Here is a 25,449-nt window from a genome sequence, read left to right as displayed (position 1 = left end):
TGATATGTAGAAGAAGGATTATAGGTCTATAAGGGAAAACAAATATTTGTAGTGTTTGAGTGGTCTAATAAACAACATTAAGGATAGGTACTATAGACAAAAGGTTCATAAAGATGAGGGTGGGAGAAATAGAGGTGTTAATGGGCAATGAGGTTAAGAGGAAAATTAACATGTAAGTCAATGGGAAAATGAGAGTGTCCCAGAAGCAACATATATAGTTATATACACTACTCTCAACTGACTTGATATTGAGGCATCTAATCCCATCGAAGAACTTCAAAGTATAATTAATGCTCCAGAAAGTGTTAACACCAGAATTCTTTTCAATTGCCAAAAAATATTTCCTGAACTGTTCCCGAACAACTTGTAATCCTGAGTTAACTATAACCTGTAACTGTTTGATGGTACATTGCTTGGAACCAGCTATAAACCTAAACTTGTGCGGGTTCTTATGAAGCTTTGGCATCCAGAAAATCCGAGGAATACAAAGATTCACCTCTTTACATTTAATACTGAAATTATTAACTAAAACTTCCTGATGCTCAGAGATAATATCCTGGAGCGACTCATGACAAGGAACATTCGTGCTATTTCCTATGCTCGTGAAGGCAACCGTATCGAAGCCTAACTCTCTTCATAAAACCTCCACAAAATCATTCGCAGCCTTATCCGCTGGAGCTGTAACGTATCTAACATGCAGATCCTGAATATCTTTACGAACACTCGCCTTGTCCTACACTGGTTTAGACCGACCTAGTGAAAGCAAGACCCGACGACGAGAAAACTTAATCCTATTTTCCAGGACTTCCACAACTCTGTGAAACCATGCATTGAAATTGTTTACAGACAACTTAAACCTGTAATTTAAACTTCACAGCAATCAGTGATGGCATGAAGTGCAGTCGTCATGACGGTAAATACTATGCAAGGCTTTCAACTGGTTTTGGCAAACAACTCTTGGTTTGATCAGGATTTCTTTTGGGGATATGGACAACTCCAAACTCTTTAATGACTGATCATTGATCATAATGTGCCATTACATATTCACAACAAGAAAGAGCAATCAGAGATTGCAAACCCTCGCCAGGATGTATTTTTAGTGATTTTTAAGGCTTTTGTGTTAAAACAAATATGGTGGCCGATCCATGGGACCAATGACGTCATCGATATTTTTTTTTCTCCACCAATTTATCCTGAAGATGCTCAAGAAATTTCATCTTAAGTGGATGAATTTTTGTAATTGTCGAATTATGACGTCATAATGGAGGCACCTATGACAGTATGACATCATCATGAGCATATTTTATTCCCCCTGGAGAGTTTTTTTTACAATGAGCCATGTCTAAAAAAAATTATATGCAGAGCTTTCGGAGATATAGAGGTGCAAAAATTTTCGGTTTTTCCAAGATGGCGCCCGTACCACGTGACCTATGAGGTAAAAATTATAATTAAAAAATTCTGCAGATGGATTGGCACCCATTGAGAAAATTTCCTGTCAATCGGACCAACGGTAGCAGAGAAAATCATATTCATTCTGTGTGGACAAACAAAGACAAACAGACTCAAATGCAAAAACCTCTCCTCTGGCGAGGGTAATAACACAAACAGTGCATTTGTGCTTTGAGGGCCTCTCTTTATTGTGAAACCCTTCACAAATTCAAGTTCCATGAAAAACATAGGCAGGAGTCTTCTTCTGATAAACAACTTTACAACAAGGGTGTTCTCCCCACATCACACATGGCAATGAAACATGGACGACAGCAAAGATTGATTAAAAATTGATGTTCAAACTGCCATGGAAAGATGTCATCTTAGCATAACCAAAAAGGGACAAGAAAAACAACTAAATCAAATAGAAAACAAAAATCCTAAACAATGGTCACAATAAAAAAATCTCAAAGGGAACTTGGCTGTATACATGGCAAGGACAGAGAAAATAATTACAAACTGTAAACCTCAAGAAGACCCTGAAAGAAGCAGGATGAGATCCAAGATCAGATTGAGAGATTAAGTTGTTATCATTTGTGTTTTTGGCATCAAATTTTCAACAATTCTCTTGTGTGAGAATATGAAGAACCTAATTAATAAATTTTAAGTTTTGTATAAAAGTTGTAATTTTCTTTAAACTTGATCAGATGGGGTTAGCATTTAGAGGTTAACATTGTTGTCTTTTGGTAGCAATTTGCAGTCGTTGTGGACATTCTAGTGACAGCCAGCCGTATGGTTTTTATCGAGGGGAGTGGGGTGCTGGCTGGTTGTCAGGAGTTACAGATGGTACTCTGAGACGTTGTGCTGATAAGGTATATGCCCAAAGGTCTGTACATTTTCACGATAACTTTCTCCTTGCTGGTTCACTGAATACCTTGCCTACTGCTGAAGATCACTTACAAGGGGGGCACGTCCAACCCAGAATGGGTAATGCTATATGAATTTAACAAACGTTTATCAGCAAAACTTTTCCTACAGTCAAAGCACTTTTCATGTGAGCACTCCAGCATGGGTTTCACGATGGAAGTTCAAGCTCCAATTTGTAATAAAATCCTTGTCACAAATAAAACATTTGTAATGATGCTCTCGTTGGTTATTATCTCCATACGGGAGGTTGAGGAGGTAGGGGGTAGTTCTCCGAGGACTCAATATATCCACCTCCTTTTTCGGTAAAGAATTCATATTCATGAACTAGTTTGTGAAACTTCATTCTCATAGCTTTTTCCAAGGCCTTGTTTTAGAATCCTTTCGGAATGTCTGACAGATTCCACCAAAGGTTTGTTTCTCGTAATATTCTCAGGAATGCTTTTTAAGTATTCAGTTATGGATTTCTTTTTCATCCGGATTCCCTGTGGCTTCAACTATCACTGGTACAATTTCAGATTTCTTCAATTTCCAAATCCATATCACATCATTTTTAATATCCTGGTATTTCAGAATTGAGCTCTCCTGTATGGATCTTCATATGTTTATTCAAACTGCTTTTGCGAGAGAAGCCTTTATCACATATCGAGCATTTGAGAGGTCGTTCTCCTGTATGGATCCTCATATGTAATTTCAAACTGATGCTTTGAGAGAAACCTTTATCACATATCGAGCATTTGTGCGGTCGCTTTCCTGCATGGATCATCATATGTAATTTCAAATTGCCATTTTCAGAGAAACCTTTTTCACATATCGAGCATTTATGCGGCCGCTCTCCTGTATGGATCTTCATATGCCTTTTCAAATTGCAGTTTTGAGAGAAACCTTCATCACATATCGAGCATTTGTGAGGGCGCTCTCCTGTATGGATCCTCAGATGTAATTTCAAACTGCCTTGATGAGAGAAACCTTTATCACATATCGAGCATTTGTGAGGTCGCTCTCCTGTATGGCTCCTCAGATGTAATTTCAAACTGCCTTGATGAGAAAAATCTTTCTCACATATCGAGCATTTGTGAGGTCGCTCTCCTGTATGGATCCTCATATGTAATTTCAAATGGTGTTTAAGAGAGAAACCTTTATCACATATCGAGCATTTGTGCGGTCGCTCTCCTGTATGGATCCTCATATGTAATTTCAATTCGCCTTTTTGAGAGAAACCTTTATCACATATCGAGCATTTGTGAGGTCGCTCTCCTGTATGGATCATTATATGTAATTTCAATTCGCCTTTTTGAGAGAAACCTTTTTCACATATCGAGCATTTGTGAGGACGCTCTCCTGTATGGATCCTCATATGTAATTTCAAATGGTATTTATTAGAGAAACCTTTATCACATATCGAGCATTCGTGTGGTTGCTCTCCTGTATGGATCCTCATATGTAATTTCAAACTGTCGCTACGAGAGAAACCTTTATCACATATCGAGCATTTGTGAGGTTGCTCTCCTGTATGGATCCTCATATGTAATTTAAAATAGCCTTTTTGAGAGAAACCTTCATCACATATCGAGCATTTGTGAGGACGCTCTCCTGTATGGATCCTCATGTGTAATTTCAATTGGCCTTTTTGAGAGAAACCTTTATCACATATCGCGCATTTGTAAGGTCGCTCTCCTGTGTGGATCCTCATATGCAATTTCAAACTGCCGCTATGAGAGAAACCTTTATCACATATCGAGCATTTGTGTGGTCGCTCTCCTGTATGCATCTGCATATGTAATTTCAAAATGCTTCTTTGAGAGAAACCGTTATCACATATCGAGCATTTGTGAGGTTGCTCTCCTGTATGGATCATCATGTGTTTATTCAAATTGCTTTTTGTCAATAAACCTTCATCACAGACAGAGCACTTGTGGAGGTGTTTTCCAGTGTGGATCCTCCTGTGTATTTTCAAGTCACTCGTTGAAGCAAAATCCATTTTGCACACATTACACTTATAACGTATTTGCCTTTCTGGAACCTTTTTGTGTTTGTTTAATTTTATATTAATCTTGGTGTTGCGAGGCCCTGACAAGCACTTGGATTTAAAAGGAAGTGAATCTTGATTTCGTGATTGTTTCTTCAAAAAAGGCTTCTTCATCACTGTCAAACTGCAACTGGACCTTAGTTGTCCCGTATTACTTCTGGATTGTTCTACAGAAAAAAAAAGAACACAACATTTTCTTTTTTTGTCAAAATCAAAATGCAAAATATTTAACAATTTTCCAAAAAATTTACATTTTCTCAACGTCAAAGATTGTTTGAATTTTTTACGTTTCCACTCACCAGTTGCAAAACAGGAAGCACTTCCGTTTGTCATGTGAATATCATCTGAACCTTCCATTGCAGAAGCACATTTTGAATCTCCTGTGACAGATGAATCGTTGTTGTGTTGTCTGCGTTCCACATTTACAGAAAAGACACCACCTGTGTACACAACAGCGTCAGTCTATTGCAGGGAAATGATTGAGAACCATCTTGAGAGTTCATAGAAAAGTTATGTCATGGAATGTGGACTTAAATTTAAATATTATAATGACGTCAAAGATTGTTTCAAAGAAAATTCCGCATGTAAAGCGCGATTGAAGCAGTCTTCTCCATCACCGAAATACGCCCCCCTATTTGACATGTCCAAGTACTGCGAAACCGCCAGTTAGTGGAAGTAACAAGAAGGCGATTTGTGTTCAACAGTGTTTAAGCATTTAATTCAATTTCAATGAAATAAAGATTGTAAAATTCTTCCTCTTTTTTTTTTGTCTGGAATTTACTGGCATTGTACCGTCTCTATTACATCACTCTATCAAACACAATACATTAGTTATTTGTTCTCTAAATCATCTAAATATCACAGAATCACAACACCGTTGCAGGACATTTGGCCCATGTCTTCACTAAAACCTCCTCCCAGTACAGGTCTCAAAATAAGACTGCTAATTAGACAGCTGGCTCCAAAATGTATGAGGAAGCTACTTTTCCAATGCCTTTTTAAAAAATACCCTATTTGATGTGGCATACTCTGTAATATAGTGTCGGTGCTGCTGAAGCAGTTTCTTGGCAAAATTCTGGCTGGGCAGTGTGCCATCTCCATGTCACCAAAATTTAGTTAATCACAGCCGTTATCTAATCAGGTTGAGACAATGACATGAGGGATAGATATCTGCAATATGAAAGCAAAATGTTCAATGGTTTTTGAAATATCATGCACACAAAAGTACATGGAGAGATGATCGGTCGGTGGACCTCATTATACACGAATATAGTAACAAAATAATTGAAGCAAACATAGTAAAAACAAAAAGCGTTACGCCTAGGTCCCCCGTCGGTGAATTGATGCGATTTGACAAAGTGGAAGACGCAAAGCGGCCATCTTGGATTTTGACATGGTGACCCAATTTTCAATAGCGTTCTCCCTTATGCATGGATACACCCACACACTAGATTAGAAGTTTGTAGTTCGTTTATTTTTCATGATATTTCGCTCACAAGGTTCAGACATATATATGGTGGCGGCCATCTTGTATTTTGACGTGGCGAGCCAATTTTGAATACTGTTCTTCCTTATGCGTAGATACACCCACCCACCAGATTAGAAGTTGGTACTTCGCTTATTTTTCAGGATATTCCGCTCACAATGTTCAGACGTACATGGCGGCGGCCATCTTGTATTTTGACGTGGCGACCCAATTTTCAATAGCTTTCTTCCTTATGCGTAGATACACCCACACACCAGATTAGAAGTTGGTACTTCGCTTATTTTTCAAGATATTCCGCTCACAAGGTTCAGACATACATGGCGGCGGCCATCTTGGATTTTGACGTGGGTTGCACCCACACACCAAATTAGAATTCGGTCCTTCGCTTACGCACGCATGGAGGGGAAAACTATAGTCCCCCTTTCGCTCCGCGGTGCGACAGGGAACAAAAACAAACTGCCTTCGCTACTTCCTCTGTCCACCATACCTGGTTTCTGTCTCTCGACAATGCACCCTTTCCTGACTACATTGCTCATACCTGGCCCTCACCCTCTCCTTGTACTCTTCGGTTATGGCCCACATACCAACAAAACACACCATTTGCCTCGAAACCACCACCCATGCCATAACTATCCATCCCTCCCATCGTCCCACTCTGACCACCTGCTTGCTGATGTCTCCTGAAACTTTTATTCCTACGCCATTACTCAATTCATCCTCACTCGGGTGCAACAGCATGTATCCTCCAATGAACCTCCTATCCCTGTCCCCCATCTGGTGTTCTGCACACACAACACTTCCAATATCCTTCTGTGCATCATCGCCACCACCTCAACCCCTCTCACACCCCTCCCCCCCAACTGCATCATTTCACATATTCAAACTACCGAGCCGAACTTCGCTTCTGAATCTCTGCCTGCCTGCCAGTACAAATTACCATCTTGATTAGTTCGGGACACTCAGAGGAAAATGTAAAAGATGAAATATGCATATGTAGGAATGGGAAAATGGGAAGGTGATTGGGGGATTGGAAGAGGGAGGAAAGAGGTTTTGGGGTGGTGAAATTAAAGAGGGCAATCCATCTATGTGTATGCCGTCCCTTGGATGTTCATTAAACTGGTGTCTCATCTGCTGCCATTAGTTGGTGGGCGTTATGCAGGGAAGTAATGCTGGATTATAGTTTGGATGCATCATTTTTCTCTTTAATCGGAATATATGAGTTCGAAAGATTTTGAGGAATATCTATTTGAAAGTCGTTCCCTCTTCCAGATCAGCTTCACCTGCACACAGTCAACTTTTTTTTTTTGGATGCAAAGTCGAGAATCACACAAGAGCAACACATAAAACACAAAGACAAACAGAAAACACATAAAACATATAATAAAGGGAGTGGGAGGCAAGAGGGGGAGAGAGAGGTAAACACAACAGTAGAGAACAGCGACAGTGGTAGATCTGCAGAAGGGAAAGGGTGTGGTGGGGGAGTGGGAAACTGTATTTAACATGTGCACAATACGAGGACTTCCAGGAAAGAAAAACGGAATTTGATAAGAGATGGTGGATAAGAGAAGATAAGAGATGGTGGATAAGAGAAGATAAGAGATGGTGGATAAGAGAAGATAAGAGATGGTGGATAAGAGAAGGTAAGAGATGGTGGATAAGAGAAGATAACAGATGGTGGATAAGAGAAGATAAGAGATGGTGGTGGAGAGAAGAGATGGCGGAGGAGAGAAGAGATGGTGGAGGAGAGAAGAGATGGTGGAGGAGAGAAGAGCAGATAAGAGATGGTGGAGGAGAGAAGAGAAGAGATAGTGGATAAGAGAAGAGAAGATAAGTGATGGTGGACAAGAGAAGAGAAGACAAGAGATGGTGGATAAGAGATGGTGGATAAGAGAAGAGAAGAGAAGAGATGGTGGATTAGAGAAGAGAAGAGATGGTGGACAAGAGAAGAGCAGAGATGGTGGATAAGAGAAGATAAGAGGTGGTGGATAAGAGAAGATAAGACTTGGTGGATAAGAGAAGATAAGAGGTGGTGGACAAGAGAAGATAAGAGGTGCTGGATAAGAGTTCACATTGTTCAACCAAATATTTTAAAGATATAAAAAATTATATGATGAATTTCACATTTCAAACAAGGATAAGAGATTGATCAGCTGTCTCCCTGCAGCGGGCCTGCTCAAGAGAACTAAAACAACAAGAGCAAAACATGGCACGCCACCGCAAATCCCCACGCCTCACACCCAAAGCAAAGCTGAAAGATGGCAACAAGTTCCACCAGGAATGACCCAACATCAAATTTTGAGGGTTTCCTTTCCATTTTGACCTGTGACGCTAAATCCTGGGGCATGAACTGGGAGTCATCGAAAAAGGCTACATATTGTCGCGTGATTCCCCTCGGTGAAGACCGAGAAATCACGGATGGAAACGAGCTTAATGAGGCGACGATCAATGGCGGATTTCCTATACACGCGTGTGAGGAAGAAGGAAAGAAGAAGAAGCGGCAAGATTTACTTCACGGTCCGCGCGAGCCAGCGTCTTCACCCTGTGGAAATTAACTCACACGAACAGGTTTTAGAATCAAAGGGTAAATAATGAAAGGATATTAAATAAATATCAGGAGAAGGAAACGCGAAGATACAAACTAAACCCATTAGTGAGCGCTCTGACACACAGACTTCGAACACAAGACAATGGAAGGGTAATTAAAGAAACAGTTGTGTGCGTGTTTGTGCTGGCTTAGCTCTGTCTGTAGTCAGGTCGGTCAGGCTCCGTCCGACGCGGCTCTGGTCGGCACGTACCGCTCGGTCCCATCTGTGGGCCTTCCACCGGCCCTCCGTGTGACTCAAATGGGTCGCGTGCAGCTGCAAGCGCCGTCGTCCGACCGCACTCTGGTTGGCGCAAAGCAGGCCTCACCACGCCCCCGTTCACCAGTCCTCTCATGCCAAGCGAGTCAGCGTGCAATGTTCTCCCGGCTTTGGCACAGTCACAGTGTGCTGCAGCTCATATGCTCGCCGCATGTGAATAACCGGGAAGATAATCGTCAGTGCTCCATCTTTCCAACGTTCATCGTCGGCCAACGAGCAATGCAATCTTCGGATCGCAAGGGAAAAGGTCCAAACAGGAGGGAAAGGCAAAGAGTTCCGGGAAGGAGGGAATCCAACAACGAGAGAGAGAAATGCTGGCTCTCGAGTCATTTTGTCGCTCGTCGTCTGACATCCGCTCTCTCTCTTTCTCAGCAAATCAGTGCGTCGCTTCTTTGTGGCCTTTCACGCCTTCCGACATCACCGGCGCTTCTCCTCCAATGAACGCTTCGCTTGTTGGTAATGTTTTGCGCCCTCCGCACTGATTGGCTGAGCGTCTCGCGCCTTTGGTGTGAGTGTCATCCGTCGGTAGCCAATCAGTGTCGCATGTCCTTCATCTTCCTTCCTCTCCAATCAGTGCCCTGGTTGTTACTTGCCCCTCCCCTGCCAGTCACGAGCCTTCCTGGACGATGTTTGCCTGCCATGCCGCCGTAGTACGTGGTCGCTTCCTGTTTGTCTTTCCGGTCAGTCATTATGAGGGGAGGAATTAATTTAATGTGGTGCGCTAACGGGGCTAACGAATGTATGTGATGTGTTGCCATTAGGGACACTGGAATGACAACAGAGGGGACGAAACACCGGGGAAATAGCATAAACCCGAGAACTACATAACATGCCCTGCCCCCTCGTGGCGGGGACACAGATACACAGCTTACTCCGCCAAACCGGGCTAGACAGGTCCCTGACTTACTTACATCGCGATGGTTCTTCTTCTTCGTGACATCAGAGCACCTACCTATGCAGATCTACCTAAATCTATATATGCCCTACCCAAAATTCATAACAATATTTAATATCTCCCCAATGCTGATTGCATAAAAACAAGGTTACATTAAAAAATGTTTTTAAATGCACCTCAAATTACATTTTTTGCTATTCTACCTTTTGGTATACTATTTTTACCCTCGCATGAGGAGAGGGTATTGCATTTGAGCCTGTTTTTTGTTTGTCCGCACAGAATCAATACGATTTTGTCTGCAACCATTGGTCCAATTGACAGGAAATTTTTAGCCGCGTCGCAGACGCTGCTCATAGAGTGCCCTCTGCTGTTGTTCTTGTTCTTCTTCTTCTTCTTGTTCTTGTTCTGGCAGAGAAGACAAAACCTCAAAGCTCCACCCATTCTGGGAACCATAGCTCCACCCATTGTGGGAGAGGCTTCATATAAACAAATATCCACCATTTTATTAACTCGCGTAGCTTTGAGGCCTGTTTTGTAGGCCCGTGATGTCTTGCTCTCTCACACAGTTTTCTTTCAAATCAAATTCGATATATCATTTCATTTTTCACAGTCGCTAACATAGTTTTAGACTCGGTTGAAAAAAAACGGGAAGAAAATCCGATGAAAGTTGCCCTTTATAGAACGAAATGAATTCTCAAAGGCCTGTAACTTCAAGTCCATCGAGATATATTTTGTTTAAATCGCGGCATGGTCAGTCATACACTGCCCGAAATAACAGACGGGAAAATGCCGAGATATATATATTTTGTTTAAATCGCGGCATGGTCAGTCATACACCGCCCAAAATAACAGACGGGAAAATGCCGAGATATATTAAAAATTCGTCCATTTGATGACAATCGTCACCATGAAATATTTAATTTATACGTCGTCACAATAATGTGGAGAGAGGAGCATAGCTTCGTTCACGTGTCGCCACACACGGGAAATTACCGAGATATATATTTTTTAAATCGCGGCATGGTCAGTCATACACCGCCTGAAATAACAGACGGGAAAATGCCGAGATATATTTAAAATTCGTCGCCACACACGGGAAATTGCCGAGATATATTTTCACTTTGCACAAAAATAACATCAAGTAATCGAATCAACAGGAATGTCCTATGCCTATAACATCGACGTTATAGGCACAGCTGCATCTGGGCATTGTGTAACATCGACGCGGCTTTTGTTTTAATTAAAACTTTTTGTACTTGTTAATTAATTTAATGTAAGGAAATAATGACAGGAAATTTAATGACAGGAAATAATTAATTTAATGAAAGAAAGCGCTCAATCAAAAAAATTGAGACATGGCTCTTTGTACAGAACTCTCCATGTGGAATAAAATATGTTAATGATGATATCATAGGTGCCTCCATCATGACATCATAATTCGACAAGTACAAAACTTCATCCTATTGAGTTGAAATTTTTTGAGCATTGTGTAGGCATAAATTGGTGGAGAAAAAATAATGATGACGTCACCAGTCAGGTGGTTCGGCCGCCATCTTGGAAAAACCAAAAACATTTGCACCTCCATCTCTGAAAGTGCTGAATCGAAAAAATTGAGACATGGCTCATTGTAAAGAACTCTCCATGTGGAATAACACCTGTTAATGATGTCATAGGTGCCTCTATTATGACGTCATAATTTGACAAGTACAAAACCGATCAAGATGAAATGTCTTGAGCTTAAAATAGGAATAAATTAGGGGAGAAAAAAAATAATGATGACGTCATTGGTCATGGGGTTCGGCCGCCATATTCGTTTTAACACAAAAGCCTTAAAAACCACTGAAAATACATCCTGGCAAGGGTTTGCAATCTCCGATTGCTCTTTCTTGTTGGTAATGTACCCATCGGCCGGGGTCAAAATGATACTGATCTTGCACCTTTTTTCCACTTGGTGATCATAACAACCAAGTTTGTGAATTTTTACACAACTGTTCAGAAGGAGACAGCATGATTGACAGATGGACGGACAGACAGAGCCGATTACAATATGACTTCGATGAAGTGTCTTCATATTTTTCAAAAAGCGTGGTATAACAAGCATAAGCCATCCATGGCTAAAGAGAGGTAACAAACTACTTCCTGCATGCAAAAAACTTAGATGCACCGTTTAACATGGAATTCAATTGCAATTCCCCAAAACGCAATTAACGCAATTCGCAATTTATGAACTAGAACTACTTTAATTTATTTATTTATTTGTGTTTAACGCAATTCCCAAAAAAGGAAAAAAAAAAGAGGCAATGCACCCCAATTTTTCAAATGCTGCGAGCAAACTTTGGTACATCACGGGTGATGAAGGTTGTGGTCAAGTTTCATCGAAATTGTTTGTGTAGTTCTAATGTGGGTTGTTGGGGTGGGTCAAACCTGAACCCACTTTGACCCTGGTAGACCCTCTGAGACCTCGATTTTTTTTGCATGCCATGAGAAAACTCGAGTTCCAACACACAAAATATAATCTTAGCCAAGTTTGGTCACAATCCCATCAGCAGTTTCAGAGAAAACGTTGCAAGTGTTTATGGACGGACTGACCACGCAACAACCCATAACCTCCCGGGAAATATGTTCCAGGTGAGCTAAAATTTACCTTAAACCCACATCAAAAAAACCATTCATATTAGACAATACAAAGCTGCACCAAAAGAGATTATACAAGTTTCAAAAATACGAAAAAAAACCAATGGCAGAAGATCAAGATATTTGTTGACATGCGATGTGTATATATATATATTTAAAATCACACACCAGACGTGGATCTTAAACCATCATCCTGAGAGCTGAGGCTGCAGACATCACTGAACCCGATTCCAGAGAAACCAGAAACGTTGTCCAGCTGCACATTTTGGAATCCGAATATCTTTTCACAGAAACTGGAAAGTTCCCGAATGACATTCTACAAGTTGATGAAAATACTTCCCAAAAGCGAAGAACCTGCAATCTGGACATCTTGCGGCTTCGAAAAATAATTCATAAATTTACAGATGTCAGCATACATCGCAAATTGAAATTTCTCTTTGGCGAGAGAGAGGAGCTCGGTCCGCAATGGATCTGACTCAGTACAAGCTCGAATAACCTTCTGATTCTCAATTCCAAGCATATTGATCACTGCTTGGGCTGTTTCTGCTCTCAGGCCTTGAGACTGGAGCCATTCAAAGAAGCTCTCCATTTCACCGATGACCTGTCAGGGATAAAATACCTGTGTTAATCACAGAAAAGTTATACATGTTATTTTCCTGACTCGGTTTGGAATTTTTGTGAGTTATTTCCATTGACAATCCAATCAATTATTATCCAGTAAATGCGGGCTTGTGCATCCAGTTTGTTCACCCGCTGTGCCCCATTTTGTAAGTTTTCTTATCAATCAGCATCTAACAAATGTGAGTTTTTATATACAGAGTCAAAAATAATCCCAGAGCAAACAAGGAGACCATTCGGCCCATTATGCTGCGCCACATCAACATCAGACAAATCCTATCCTCCAAAACGATGCAATTTCATTGGGGGAATGAGGGGAGGAATGTGGATGAGACGATGTGGCATGACCAGCATATCCCAAGCGCATCAAAACAAAGGGCGAAATACCTTTATTTTAATTATTTTAATTTAAAAAAAAGAAAAAAGCAATATTTTGTGTGTTTCTTTCGGGGTTTGGGGGAGGGTAAACTAGAGGAGACCATTCGGCCCATTATGCTGTGCCACATAAACACCAGACCAATTTTATCTGCAAACACGATGCAATTCCTGGGAAAACCACATTTCAAATCTGGCCTCCAAAGCCAGTCGCCGACTGGGCATCCTCCGTCGTGCGAAGTCCTTCCTTGGCACACCTGAGCTCCTCACCATATACAAGGCTTTCATCCGCAGCTCAATGGAATACTGCTCTCCGCTCTGGGCTGGTGCACCTGCCTCACACCTAGCTCGTCTTCACACCGTTGAAACCAAAGCATTCAGAATCATTGGAATCTCCCACGATGAAGCTAACTCCAAGGGCCTCTCACTCACTCACCGCAGGCAGGTTGGTGGTCTTTCCGTCTTCTACCGACTCCTCTCTGGCCTTGCCCCCCCCCCCCCCAGCTCTCTCTGGGCTCTGTCCAGCAAATATTCCTACAGGTCGTACAAGATCTGCCTGCAACCCTCTTATGGTTAAACTGCCAAAATCAAGACTCTCTGCTCACCTTCACTCCTTCATTCCTCTTTTCTCCCGCATCTGGAACAAACTCCCTCACTCTCTTCAATCCCACTCCACCCTCCAGGTCTTTAAAACAGCTGTTCACCACCATCTCTTATCTTCCCCCATCCAAAACATTGATCTTTTCTATCCCCGCTAATTTCACCCCAATTCCACTTTTTTGAAATACCAACTTCTGTCCTGGAAGTCCTTGGTGTCCTTGTGTTTGATACTTCTGCCACCCTCCTCCCCCCAAGCCCTCTCCCTCCCACACATCTCCCTGCTCTTAAATGTTGTGTGCCCTCAAGTGTTTTTGTGCTTCCCCTTCTCTTGTCTTCCGCTCCCTCTTTTTTATATATTTTGTTTGTCTGGTTGATTTGTTTGTGAAAGAAATGTCAGCTTTCACGAGCCTCGATTCAGTATCCAAAAAAAAAAAAAAAAATTAATTGGGGGAATAAGCAGATGAATGTGAATGAGACGATGTGGCACGACCAGGGATATCCCAAGTGCATCAAATACAAATGGAGAAATACCTTTCTTTTAATTATTTGAATTTAAAAACGAGAAAAAAAGCAATATTCATATATGTGTACATATATGTATATATCATGGTTCTTGAAAGTATAATGAAGGTGATTTGTGTTACACAATATTCAAGTACTAGTGGGGTCACCCGTGGGAATCCCACGGGCATGGATGTGTATGACATTTCGACATATTGAGTTAGATGCTGCACATTCATTTTTACAAAATAGTTACTGGCAATTCATCAGATCCAGAAATGGTGTGATGAACACAATTTATTTATTTCACATATGTGACCCCTCACTCCTCTCCACCCGACACTCTCCTCTCTCCACCCTCACGCCTCTCCAATCCCACTCCTCCTCACACTCCTCTCCAATACCTCCTCACACTCCTCTCAAATCCCTCCTCACCCTCCTCTCCACTACCTCCTCACACTCCTCTCCAATCCCTCTCCAATCCCCCACACTCCTCTCCAATCCCTCACACTCCTCTCCAATCCCTCACACTCCTCTCCAATCCCTCACACTCCTCTCCAATCCCTCACACTCCTCTCCAATCCCTCACACTCCTCTCCAATCCCTCACACTCCTCTCCAACCCCTCACACTCCTCTCCAACCCCTCACACTCCTCTCCAACCCCTAACACTCCTCTCCAACCCCTAACACTCCTCTCAAATCCCTCACACTCCTCTCCAATCCCTCACACTCCTCTCCAATCCCTCACACTCCTCTCCAATCCCTCACACTCCCCTCCAATCATGCCTCACTCACCTCTCCAATCGCACCTCACTCTCCTCTCCAATTGGTCCTCACTCTCCAACTCCTCGCTCCTCTCCAACCCCTAGCCCCTCTCCAACCCTTCGCTCCTCTCCAACCGCTCACTCCTCTGCAACCCCTCACACTCCTCTCCAATACCTCCTCACACTCCTCTCCAATCGTGTCTCACTCGACTCTCCAATCGTGCCTCACTCCACTCTCCAATCGCTCCTCACTTTCCTCCCCAATTGCTCCTCACTTGCCTCTCCAATCGCTCCTCACTCGCCTCTCCAATCGCTCCTCACTCGCCTCTCCAACCCCTCGCTCCTCACTCTCCAACCCCTCGCTCCTCTCCAACCCCCGCTCCTCTCCAACCCCCCGCTCCTCTCCAACCCCCCGCTCCTTTCCAACCTCCCCTCCTCTCCAACCACCGCTCCTCTCCAACCCCTCGCTCCTCTCCAACCCCTCGCTCCTCTCCAATCCCTCGCTCCTCTCCAACCCCCGCTCCTCTCCAACCCCTCGCTCCTCTCCAACCCCTCGCTCCTCTCCAAACCCAAGCTCCTCTCCAACTCCTCGCTCCTCACCAACCCCTCGCTCCTCACCAACCCCTCGCTCCTCTCCAACCCCAAGCTCCTCTCCAATCCCTCACACTCCTCTCCAATCATGCTCACTCGCCTCTCCAATCGTGCCTCACTCTCCTCTCCAAATGGCCCTCACTCTCCAACCCCTCGCTCCTCTCCAATACCTCCTCACACTCCTCTCCAATACTTCCTCACACTCCTCTCCAATTCCTCCTCAAACTCCTCTCCAATACCTCCTCACACTCCTCTCCAATACCTCCTCACAATCCTCTCCAATACCTCCTCACTCCAATCGAGCCTCACTCCCCTTTACAATCGCACCTCACTCTCCTCTCCAATCGCTCCTCACTCACCTCTCCAATCGCTCACTCTCCTCTCCAATCGCTCCTCACTTGCCTTTCCAATTGCTCCTCACTCTCCTCTCCAATCGGCTTTTTCCCGTCTCGTTTCTCTCGTTTTTCTCCCGTCTAGTTATTTTTCTTGCTGCATCCTGTTCAAGTCTGCGTTCTTCATCGACCGTCTCATTCATTTTGGAAATGGAAGTTTCCATGCAACGTATGAATTGTCACGATCCTCAAGAGGAAATGTCTTGTAATCATCAAATGACAAATGGCAAGTAAATTACATTGTGAAAATTAATGATTTCAAATAAACCTATTTAAAGTGTATGCACACATAACTAATAAAAAAAAAACGAAGAAATATCTCTCGGTAATTTCCTGAAACATATTTTACTTCCGGATAATAATGTTGAATGAAATAGAAATGAAGAAATATATGTCGTTTTTGTGACGACTGTCATAAAAAGTATAAGTAATATATCTTGACGGAAAAGAAAAATCGAATTTTTAATATCTGTCGACATTTTCCCCGACTGATATTTTAGGCGATGTATTTTCGTGTATCATCGTGGCGCGAGTTTTAAATATATATCTCTACATTTTCCCGTGTGTGCGTGAATGTTCTCAATTGTTTCTGACACCGAGTCTAAAACCAAAGATAAAAATTTAATCAGATGGTGAATTCGAGATAAAATCGTGATGGTGTCTCAATGAATGGGCTTTATTTTACAGGCCTTTGAGAAATCATTTCGTTCTATAAACGGAAACTTTCACGGGATTTTCTTCCCGTTTTTTTCAACCGAGTCTAAAACTATGTTAGCGACTGTTAAAAATGAAATGATATATGGAATTAGAGTTTAAATAAACCTGTGTGAGAGAGAAAGACAGCACGGGCCTAACTAAACAGGCCTCAAAGCTATTCGAGTTAATAAAATGGTGGATATATTTGTTTACATGAAGCCTCTCCAAGAATGGGTGGAGCTACTCTGCAAACGGAGTGAGCCACACCCCGGACAGACAGACAGACAGACAGACAGACAGAATCACCGTAGCCTATTATAATATAGACTAGTGGGGTCACCCGTGGGAATCCCACGGGCATGGACGTGTGTGACATTTGGACATCTTGATTTAGATGCTGCACATTAAATTTTACTAAATGGTTACTGGCAATTCATCAGATCCAGAAATGGTGTAATGAACACAATTTATTTATTTCACATAATATGTGACCCCTCACTCCTCTCCACCTGACATCCTCTCTCCACCCTCATGCCTCTCCAATCCCACTCCTCCTCACACTCCCCTACAATACCTCCTCACACTCCTCTCCAATACTTCCTCACATTCCTTTCCAATACTTCCTCACACTCCTCTCCAATACTTCCTCACGCTCCTCTCCAATACTTCCTCACACTCCTCTCCAATCCCTCACACTCCTCTCCAATCCCTCACACTCCTCTCCAATCCCTCACACTCCCATCCAATCGCTCCTCACACTCCCATCCAATCACTCCTCACTCTCCTCTCCAATCGCTCCTCACTCTCCTCTCCAATCGCTCCCCACTCTCCTCTCCAATCGCTCCTCACTCTCCTCTCCAATCGCTCCTCACTCTCCTCTCCAATCACTCCTCACTCTCCTCTCCAATCGCTCCCCACTCTCCTCTCCAATCGCTCCTCACTCTCCGCTCCAATCGCTCCTCACTCTCTGCTCCAATACATCCCCACACTCCTCTCCAATCACTCACACTCCTCTCCAATCGCTCACACTCCTCTCCAATCGCTCACACTCCTCTCCAATAGCTCACACTCCTCCCCAATCCCTCACATTCCTCTCCAACCCCTCGCTCCTCACTCTCCAACCCCTCGCTCCTCGCTCTCCAACCCCTCACTCTCACTCTCGAACACCTCACTCCTCACTCTCCAACCCCTCGCTCTCCAACCCCTAGCCCCTCACTCTCCAACCCCTAGCAACTCGCTCTCCAATCCCTAGCTCCTCGCTCTCCAACCCCTTGCTCCTCACTCTCCAACCCCTCGCTCCTCACTCTCCAACACCTCACTCTCCAACCCCGAGCTCCTCACTCTCCAACTCCCCACTCTCCAACCCCGAGCTCCTCACTCTCCAACCCATAGCTCCTCACGCCCCAACCCCTAGCTCCTCACTCTCCAATCCCGAGCTCCTCACTCTCCAACCCTGAGCTCCTCACTCTCCAACCCCGAGCTCCTCACTCTCCAACCCCGAGCTCCTCACTCTCCAACCCCGAGCTCCTCACTCTCCAACCCCGAGCTCCTCACTCTCCAACTCCTCGCCCTCCAACCCCTCGCTCCTCACTCTGCAACCCCTCACTCCTCTCCAACCCCTAGCCCCTCACTCTCCAACCCCTAGCTCCTTACTCCCAAACCCCTAGCTCCTCACTCTCCAACCACTAGCTCCTCACTCTCCAACCCAGAACTCCACTCCAACCCTCCTCATCGTTGTTGCAGGAGCATCCTGTGCGAGCCTGTGATCACGTTCGTCGAGGGTCTCGTTCTCCCGTCTCGTTCTTTTTCTTGCTACAGTCTAGTAGTGGGGGTCACCTGTGGGAATCCCACAGGCATGGACGTGTGTGACATTTCGACATCTTGATTTCGAGACTGCACATTAAATTTTACAAAATGGTTACTGGCAATTCATCAGATCCAGAAATGATGTAATGAACACAATTTATTTATTTCACATAATATGTGACCCTCACGCTTCTCCACCTGACACTCTGCTATGTCCACCCTCACGCTTCTCCAATCCCACTCCTCCTCACACTCCCCTTCAACACCTCCTCACACTCCCCTCCAATACCTCTTCACACTCCCCTCCAATACCTCCTCACACTCCACTCCAATACCTCCTCACACTGCCCTCCAATACCTCCTCACACTCCCCTCCAATACCTCCTCACACTCCCCTCCAATACCTCCTCACACTCCTCTCCAATACTTCCTCACACTCCCCTCCAATACCTCCTCACACTCCCCTCCAATACCTCCTCACACTCCGCTCCAATACTTCCTCACACTCCTCTCCAATACCTCCTCACACTGCCCTCCAATACCTCCTCACACTCCCCTCCAATACCTCCTCACACTCCCCTCCAATACCTCCTCACACTGCTCTCCAATACTTCCTCACACTCCTCTCCAATACTTCCTCACACTCCTCTCCAATACTTCCTCACATGCCTCTCTGATCCCTCACACTCCTCTGCCATCCCTCACACTCCTCTGCGATCCCTCACACTCCTCTCCGATCCCTCCCACTCCTTTCCGATCCCTCACACTCCTCTCCGATCCCTCACACACCTCTCTGATCCCTCACACACCTCTCCGATCCCTCACACAAATCTCCGATCCCTCACACTCCTCTCCGAATCCTCACACTCCTCTCTGATCCCTCACACTCCTCTCCGATCCCTCACTCCTCTCCGATCCCTCACACTCCTCTCTGATCCCTCACACACCTCTCCGATCCCTCACACTCCTCACCGATCCCTCACACTCCTCTCCGATGTGGCAAACTATAGAAAAGACACGTTTATATTGTGTGTGCCATGTAGCAAACTATCGAAAAGACCTCTTTATGTGGTGTGTGCCATATGGCAAACTATAGAAAAGACCCCTTTATATGGTGTGTGCCATGTGGCAAACAATAGAAAAGACCCCTTTATAAGGTGTGTGCCGTGTGTCAAACGATAGAAAAATGCCCCCTTGTATGGTGTGTGCCATGTGACAAGGTATAGAAAAGACCCCTTTATATGGTGTGTGCCATGTGGCAAACATTAGAAAAGGCCCCTTTATATGGTGTGTGCCATGCAGCAAACAATAGAAAAGCCCGCTTTATATGGTGTGCCCCATGTGGCAAACTATAGAAAGGGCCCCTTTATATGGTGTGTGCCACGTAGCAAACTCCAGAAAAGGCCCCTTTATATGGTGTGTGCCATGTGACAAACAATAGAAAAGACCCCTTGATATGGTGTGTGCCATTTGTCAAACTATGGAAAAGGCCCCTTCATATGGTGTGTGGCAAACTATGCAAAAGGCCCCTTTATATGGTGTGTGCCATCTGGCATACAATAGAAAATGCCCCTTTATATGGTGTGTGCCATGTGACAAACATTATAAAAGACCCCTTGATATGGTGTGTGCCATGTGACAAACATTAGAAAAGACCCCTTGATATGGTGTGTGCCATTTTTAAAACTAGAAAAGGCCCCTTTATATGGAGTGTGGCAAACTATACAAAGGCCCCTTTATATGGTGTGTGCCATCTGGCATACAATAGAAAAGGCCCCTTTATATGGTGTGTGCCATGTGGCAAACAACAGAAAAGACCCCTTTATATGGTGTGTGCCATGTAGGAAGCAATAGAAAAGACCGATATATATGGTGTGTACCATGAACCAAATTACAGAAAAGACCCCTTTATATGGTGTGCGCCATGTAACAAACAATAGAAAAGCCCGCTTTGTATGGTGTGTGCCATGTGGCAAACAATTGAAAAGACCCCTTTATATGGTGTGTGCCATGTGTCTAACGACAGAAAAGGCCCCTTTAAGTGGTGTGTGGTAAACTATAGAAAAGACCTCTTTATATGGTGTGTGCCATGTGGCAAACTATGGAAAACACCCCCTTTTTTGGTGTGTGCCATGTGGCAAACTATAGAAAAGGCCCCTTTATATGGTGTGTGCCATGTGGCAAACTATAGAAAAGACCTCTTTATATGGTGTGTGCCATGTGGCAAACTATAGAAAAGACCCCTTTGTATGGTGTGTGCCATGTGCCAAACTATAGAAAAGACCCCTTTATATGGTGTGTGCCATGTGGCAAATGACAGAAAAGGCCCCTTTATATGGTATGTGGCAAACTACACAAAAGGCCCCTTTGCATGGTGTGGGCCATCTGGCAAACAATAGAATAGGCCCCTTCATATGGTGTGTGGCAAACAATAGAATAGGCCTCTTTATATGGTGTGCCCCATGCAGCAAAGAAAAGAAAAGACCCCTTTATATGGTGTGTGCCATGCAGCAAACAATAGAAAAGGCCCCATTCGATGGTGTGTGCCATGGGGCAAACTACAGAAAAGGTCCCTTTATATGGTGTGTGCCATGTGGCAAACTACAGAAAAGGCCCCTTTACATGGTGTGTGCCATGTGGCAAACTTTAGAAAAGGCCCCATTATATGGCGAGTGCCACGCAGGAAACAAGAGAAAAGACCCCTTTACATGGTGTGTGCAATGCAGCAAACAAAAGAAAAGCCCACTTTATATGGTATGTGCCATGCAGCAAACAATTGAAAAGATCCCTTTATATGGTGTGTGCCATGTAGCAAACTCCAGAAAAGACCCCTTTATATGGTGTGTGCCATGTGGCAAACAATAGAAAAGGCCCCTTTATATGGTGTGTGCCATGTAGCAAACTCCAGAAAAGACCCCTTTATATGGTGTGTGCCATGTGGCAAACAATAGAAAAGGCCCCTTTATATGGTGTGTGCCATGTAGCAAACAAAAGAAAAGACCCCTTTATATGGTGTGTGCCATGTGGCAAACAATAGAAAAGGCCTCTTTATGTGGTGTGTGCCATGTAGCAAACTCCAGAAAAGACCCCTTTATATGGTGTGTGCCATGTGGCAAACAATAGAAAAGGCCCCTTTATATGGTGTGCGCCATGTAGCAAACAAAAGAAAAGACCCCTTTGTATGGTGTGTGCCACGTAGCAAACAATAGAAAAGGCCCCTTTTTTGGTGTGTGCCATGTAGCAAACTCCAGAAAAGACCCCTTTATATGGTGTGTGCCATGTGGCAAACAATAGAAAAGGCCCCATTATATGGTGTGTGCCATGTGGCAAACTATTGAAAAGACCTCTTTATATGGTGTGTGCCATGTAGCAAACTCCAGAAAAGACCCCTTTATATGGTGTGTGCCATGTGACAAACAATAGAAAAGACCCCTTGATATGGTGTGTGCCATTTTTCAAACTAGAAAAGGCCCCTTTATATGGAGTGTGGCAAACTATACAAAGGCCCCTTTATATGGTGTGTGCCATCTGGCATACAATAGAAAAGGCCCCTTTATATGGTGTGTGCCATGTGGCAAACAACAGAAAAGACCCCTTTATATGGTGTGTGCCATGTAGGAAGCAATAGAAAAGACCGATATATATGGTGTGTACCATGAACCAAATTCCAGAAAAGACCCCTTTATATGGTGTGCGCCATGTAACAAACAATAGAAAAGCCCGCTTTGTATGGTGTGTGCCATGTGGCAAACAATTGAAAAGACCCCTTTATATGGTGTGTGCCATGTGTCTAACGACAGAAAAGGCCCCTTTAAGTGGTGTGTGGCAAACTATAGAAAAGACCTCTTTATATGGTGTGTGCCATGTGGCAAACTATGGAAAACACCCCCTTTTTTGGTGTGTGCCATGTGGCAAACTATAGAAAAGGCCCCTTTATATGGTGTGTGCCATGTGGCAAACTATAGAAAAGACCTCTTTATATGGTGTGTGCCATGTGGCAAACTATAGAAAAGACCGCTTTGTATGGTGTGTGCCATGTGCCAAACTATAGAAAAGACCCCTTTATATGGTGTGTGCCATGTGGCAAACTGTAGAAAAGGCGCCTTTATATGGTGTGTGCATGAGGCAAACAATAGAAAAGACCCCTTTATATGGTGTGTGCCATGTGGCAAATGACAGAAAAGGCCCCTTTATATGGTGTGTGGCAAACTACACAAAAGGCCCCTTTGCATGGTGTGGGCCATCTGGCAAACAATAGAATAGGCCCCTTCATATGGTGTGTGGCAAACAATAGAATAGGCCTCTTTATATGGTGTGCCCCATGCAGCAAAGAAAAGAAAAGACCCCTTTATATGGTGTGTGCCATGCAGCAAACAATAGAAAAGGCCCCATTCGATGGTGTGTGCCATGGGGCAAACTACAGAAAAGGTCGCTTTATATGGTGTGTGCCATGTGGCAAACTTTAGAAAAGGCCCCATTATATGGCGAGTGCCACGCAGGAAACAAGAGAAAAGACCCCTTTACATGGTGTGTGCCATGCAGCAAACAAAATAAAAGCCCACTTTATATGGTATGTGCCATACAGCAAACAATAGAAAAGACCCCTTTATATGGTGTGTGCCATGTAGCAAACTCCAGAAAAGACCCCTTTTATGGTGTGTGCCATGTGGGAAACAATAGAAAAGGCCCCTTTATATGGTGTGTGCCATGTAGCAAACTCCAGAAAAGACCCCTTTATATGGTGTGTGCCATGTGGCAAACAATAGAAAAGGCCCCTTTATATGGTGTGTGCCATGTAGCAAACAAAAGAAAAGACCCCTTTATATGGTGTGTGCCATGTGGCAAACAATAGAAAAGGCCCCTTTATGTGGTGTGTGCCATGTAGCAAACTCCAGAAAAGACCCCTTTATATGGTGTGTGCCATGTGGCAAACAATAGAAAAGGCCCCTTTATATGGTGTGCACCATGTAGCAAACAAAAGAAAATACCCCTTTGTATGGTGTGTGCCACATAGCAAACAATAGAAAAGGCCCCTTTTTTTGGTGTGTGCCATGTACCAAACTCCAGAAAAGACCCCTTTATATGGTGTGTGCCATGTGGCAAACAATAGAAAAGGCCCCTTTATATGGTGTGTGCCATGTGGCAAACTCCAGAAAAGACCCCTTTATATGGTGTGTGCCATGTGACAAACAATATAAAAGACCCCTTGATATGGTGTGTGCCATTTGTCAAACTATGGAAAAGGCCCCTTTATATGGTGTGTGGCAAACTATACAAAAGGCCCCTTTATATGGTGTGTGCCAAATGGCGTACAATAGAAAATTCCCCTTTATATGGTGTGTACCATGTGACAAACATTAGAAAAGACCCCTTGATATGGTGTATGCCATTTGTCAAACTATGGAAAAGGCCCCTTTATATGGTGTGTGGCAAACTATACAAAAGGCCCCTTTGTATGGTGTGTGCCATCTGGCATACAATATAAAAGGCCCTTTTATATGTCGTGTGCCATGTGGCATACAACAGAAAATACCCCTTTATATGGTGTGTGCCATGTAGCAAGCAATAGAAAAGACCCCTTTATATGGTGTGTACCATGAAGCAAACTCCAGAAAAGACCCCTTTATATGGTGTGCGCCATGTAACAAACAATAGAAAAGCCCGCTTTGTATGGTGTGTGCCATGAGGCAAACAATAGAAAAGGCCCCTTTATATGGTGTGTGCCATGTGGCAAACAAGAGAAAAGACCCCTTTATATGGTGTGTGCCATGTGTCTAACGACAGAAAAGGCCCCTTTAAGTGGTGTGTGGCAAACTATAGAAAAGACCTCTTTATATGGGGTGTGCCATGTGGCAAACTATAGAAAACACCCCCTTTTTTGGTGTGTGCCATGTGGCAAACTATAGAAAAGGCCCCTTTATATGGTGTGTGCCATGTGGCAAACTATAGAAAAGACCTCTTTATATGGTGTGTGCCATGTGGCAAACTATAGAAAAGACCCCTTTGCATGGTGTGTGCCATGTGCCAAACTATAGAAAACACCCCTTCATATGGTGTGTGCCATGTGGCAAACTATTGAAAAGACCTCTTTATATGGTGTGTGCCATGTGGCAAACTGGAGAAAAGGTGCCTTTATATGGTGTGTGGCAAACTACACAAAAGGCCCCTTTGTGTGGTGTGGGCCATCTGGCAAACAATAGAATAGGCCCCTTCATATGGTGTGTGGCAAACAATAGAATCGGTCTCTTTATATGGTGTGCGCCATGTGGTAAACGACAGTAAAGGACCCTTTATATGGTGTGCCTATGCAGCAAACAAAGAAAAGACCCCTTTATATGGTGTGTGCCATGCAGCAATCAATAGAGAAGGCCCCATTCGATGGTGTGTGCCATGGGGCAAACTACAGAAAAGGCCCCTTTATATGGTGTGTGCCATGTGGCAAACGACAGAAAAGGCCCCTTTATATGGTGTGTGCCATGTGGCAAACTTTTGAAAAAGCCCCTTTATATGGTGAGTGCCATGCAGGAAACAAAAGAAAAGACACCTTTATATGGTGTGTGCCATGCAGCACACAATAGAAAAGACCCCTTTATATTGTATGTGCCATGCAGCAAACAAAAGAAAAGCCCACTTTATATGGTGTTTGCCATGTAGCAAACTCCAGAAAAGACCCTTTATATGGTGTGTGCCATGTGGCAAACAAAAGAAAAGGCCCCTTCATATGGTGTGTGCCATGTAGCAAACTCCAGAAAAGACCCCTTTATATGGTGTGTGCCATGTGGCAAACAATAGAAAAGGTCCCTTTATATGGTGTGCGCCATGTAGAAAAAAAAGGAAAAGACCCCTTT

General features: G+C 43.8%; 1 protein-coding gene across 4 annotated transcripts in view; it reads right to left on the bottom strand.

Moving 5' to 3' along the window:
• Positions 1-1,612: 1,612 nt before the first annotated feature.
• Positions 1,613-25,449, bottom strand: part of LOC137419595 (uncharacterized) — a 47,269-nt gene continuing 23,432 nt past the window's right edge. For 2 of the 4 annotated variants that reach the window (XM_078770319.1, XM_078770316.1), the window contains exons 2-3: positions 4,681-4,821; positions 1,613-4,548 (exon numbers count right to left, since the gene is read on the bottom strand). In XM_078770319.1, the coding sequence (XP_078626445.1) occupies positions 2,906-4,548; positions 4,681-4,738 (1,701 nt within the window). In that variant the 5' untranslated portion in view covers positions 4,739-4,821 and the 3' untranslated portion in view covers positions 1,613-2,905. Of the gene's footprint in view, positions 4,549-4,680; positions 6,675-12,358; positions 12,859-25,449 lie in introns of those variants that run through there. The other 2 variants (XM_078770317.1, XM_078770318.1) reach the window with 2 other exon arrangements.

Source organism: Myxine glutinosa, chromosome 1 (assembly GCF_964187855.1).
Source record: "Myxine glutinosa chromosome 1, kmMyxGlut1.1, whole genome shotgun sequence".
Taxonomy (NCBI): Eukaryota; Metazoa; Chordata; class Myxini; order Myxiniformes; family Myxinidae; genus Myxine; species Myxine glutinosa.
This window is presented reverse-complemented; position numbering and strand designations above follow the sequence as displayed.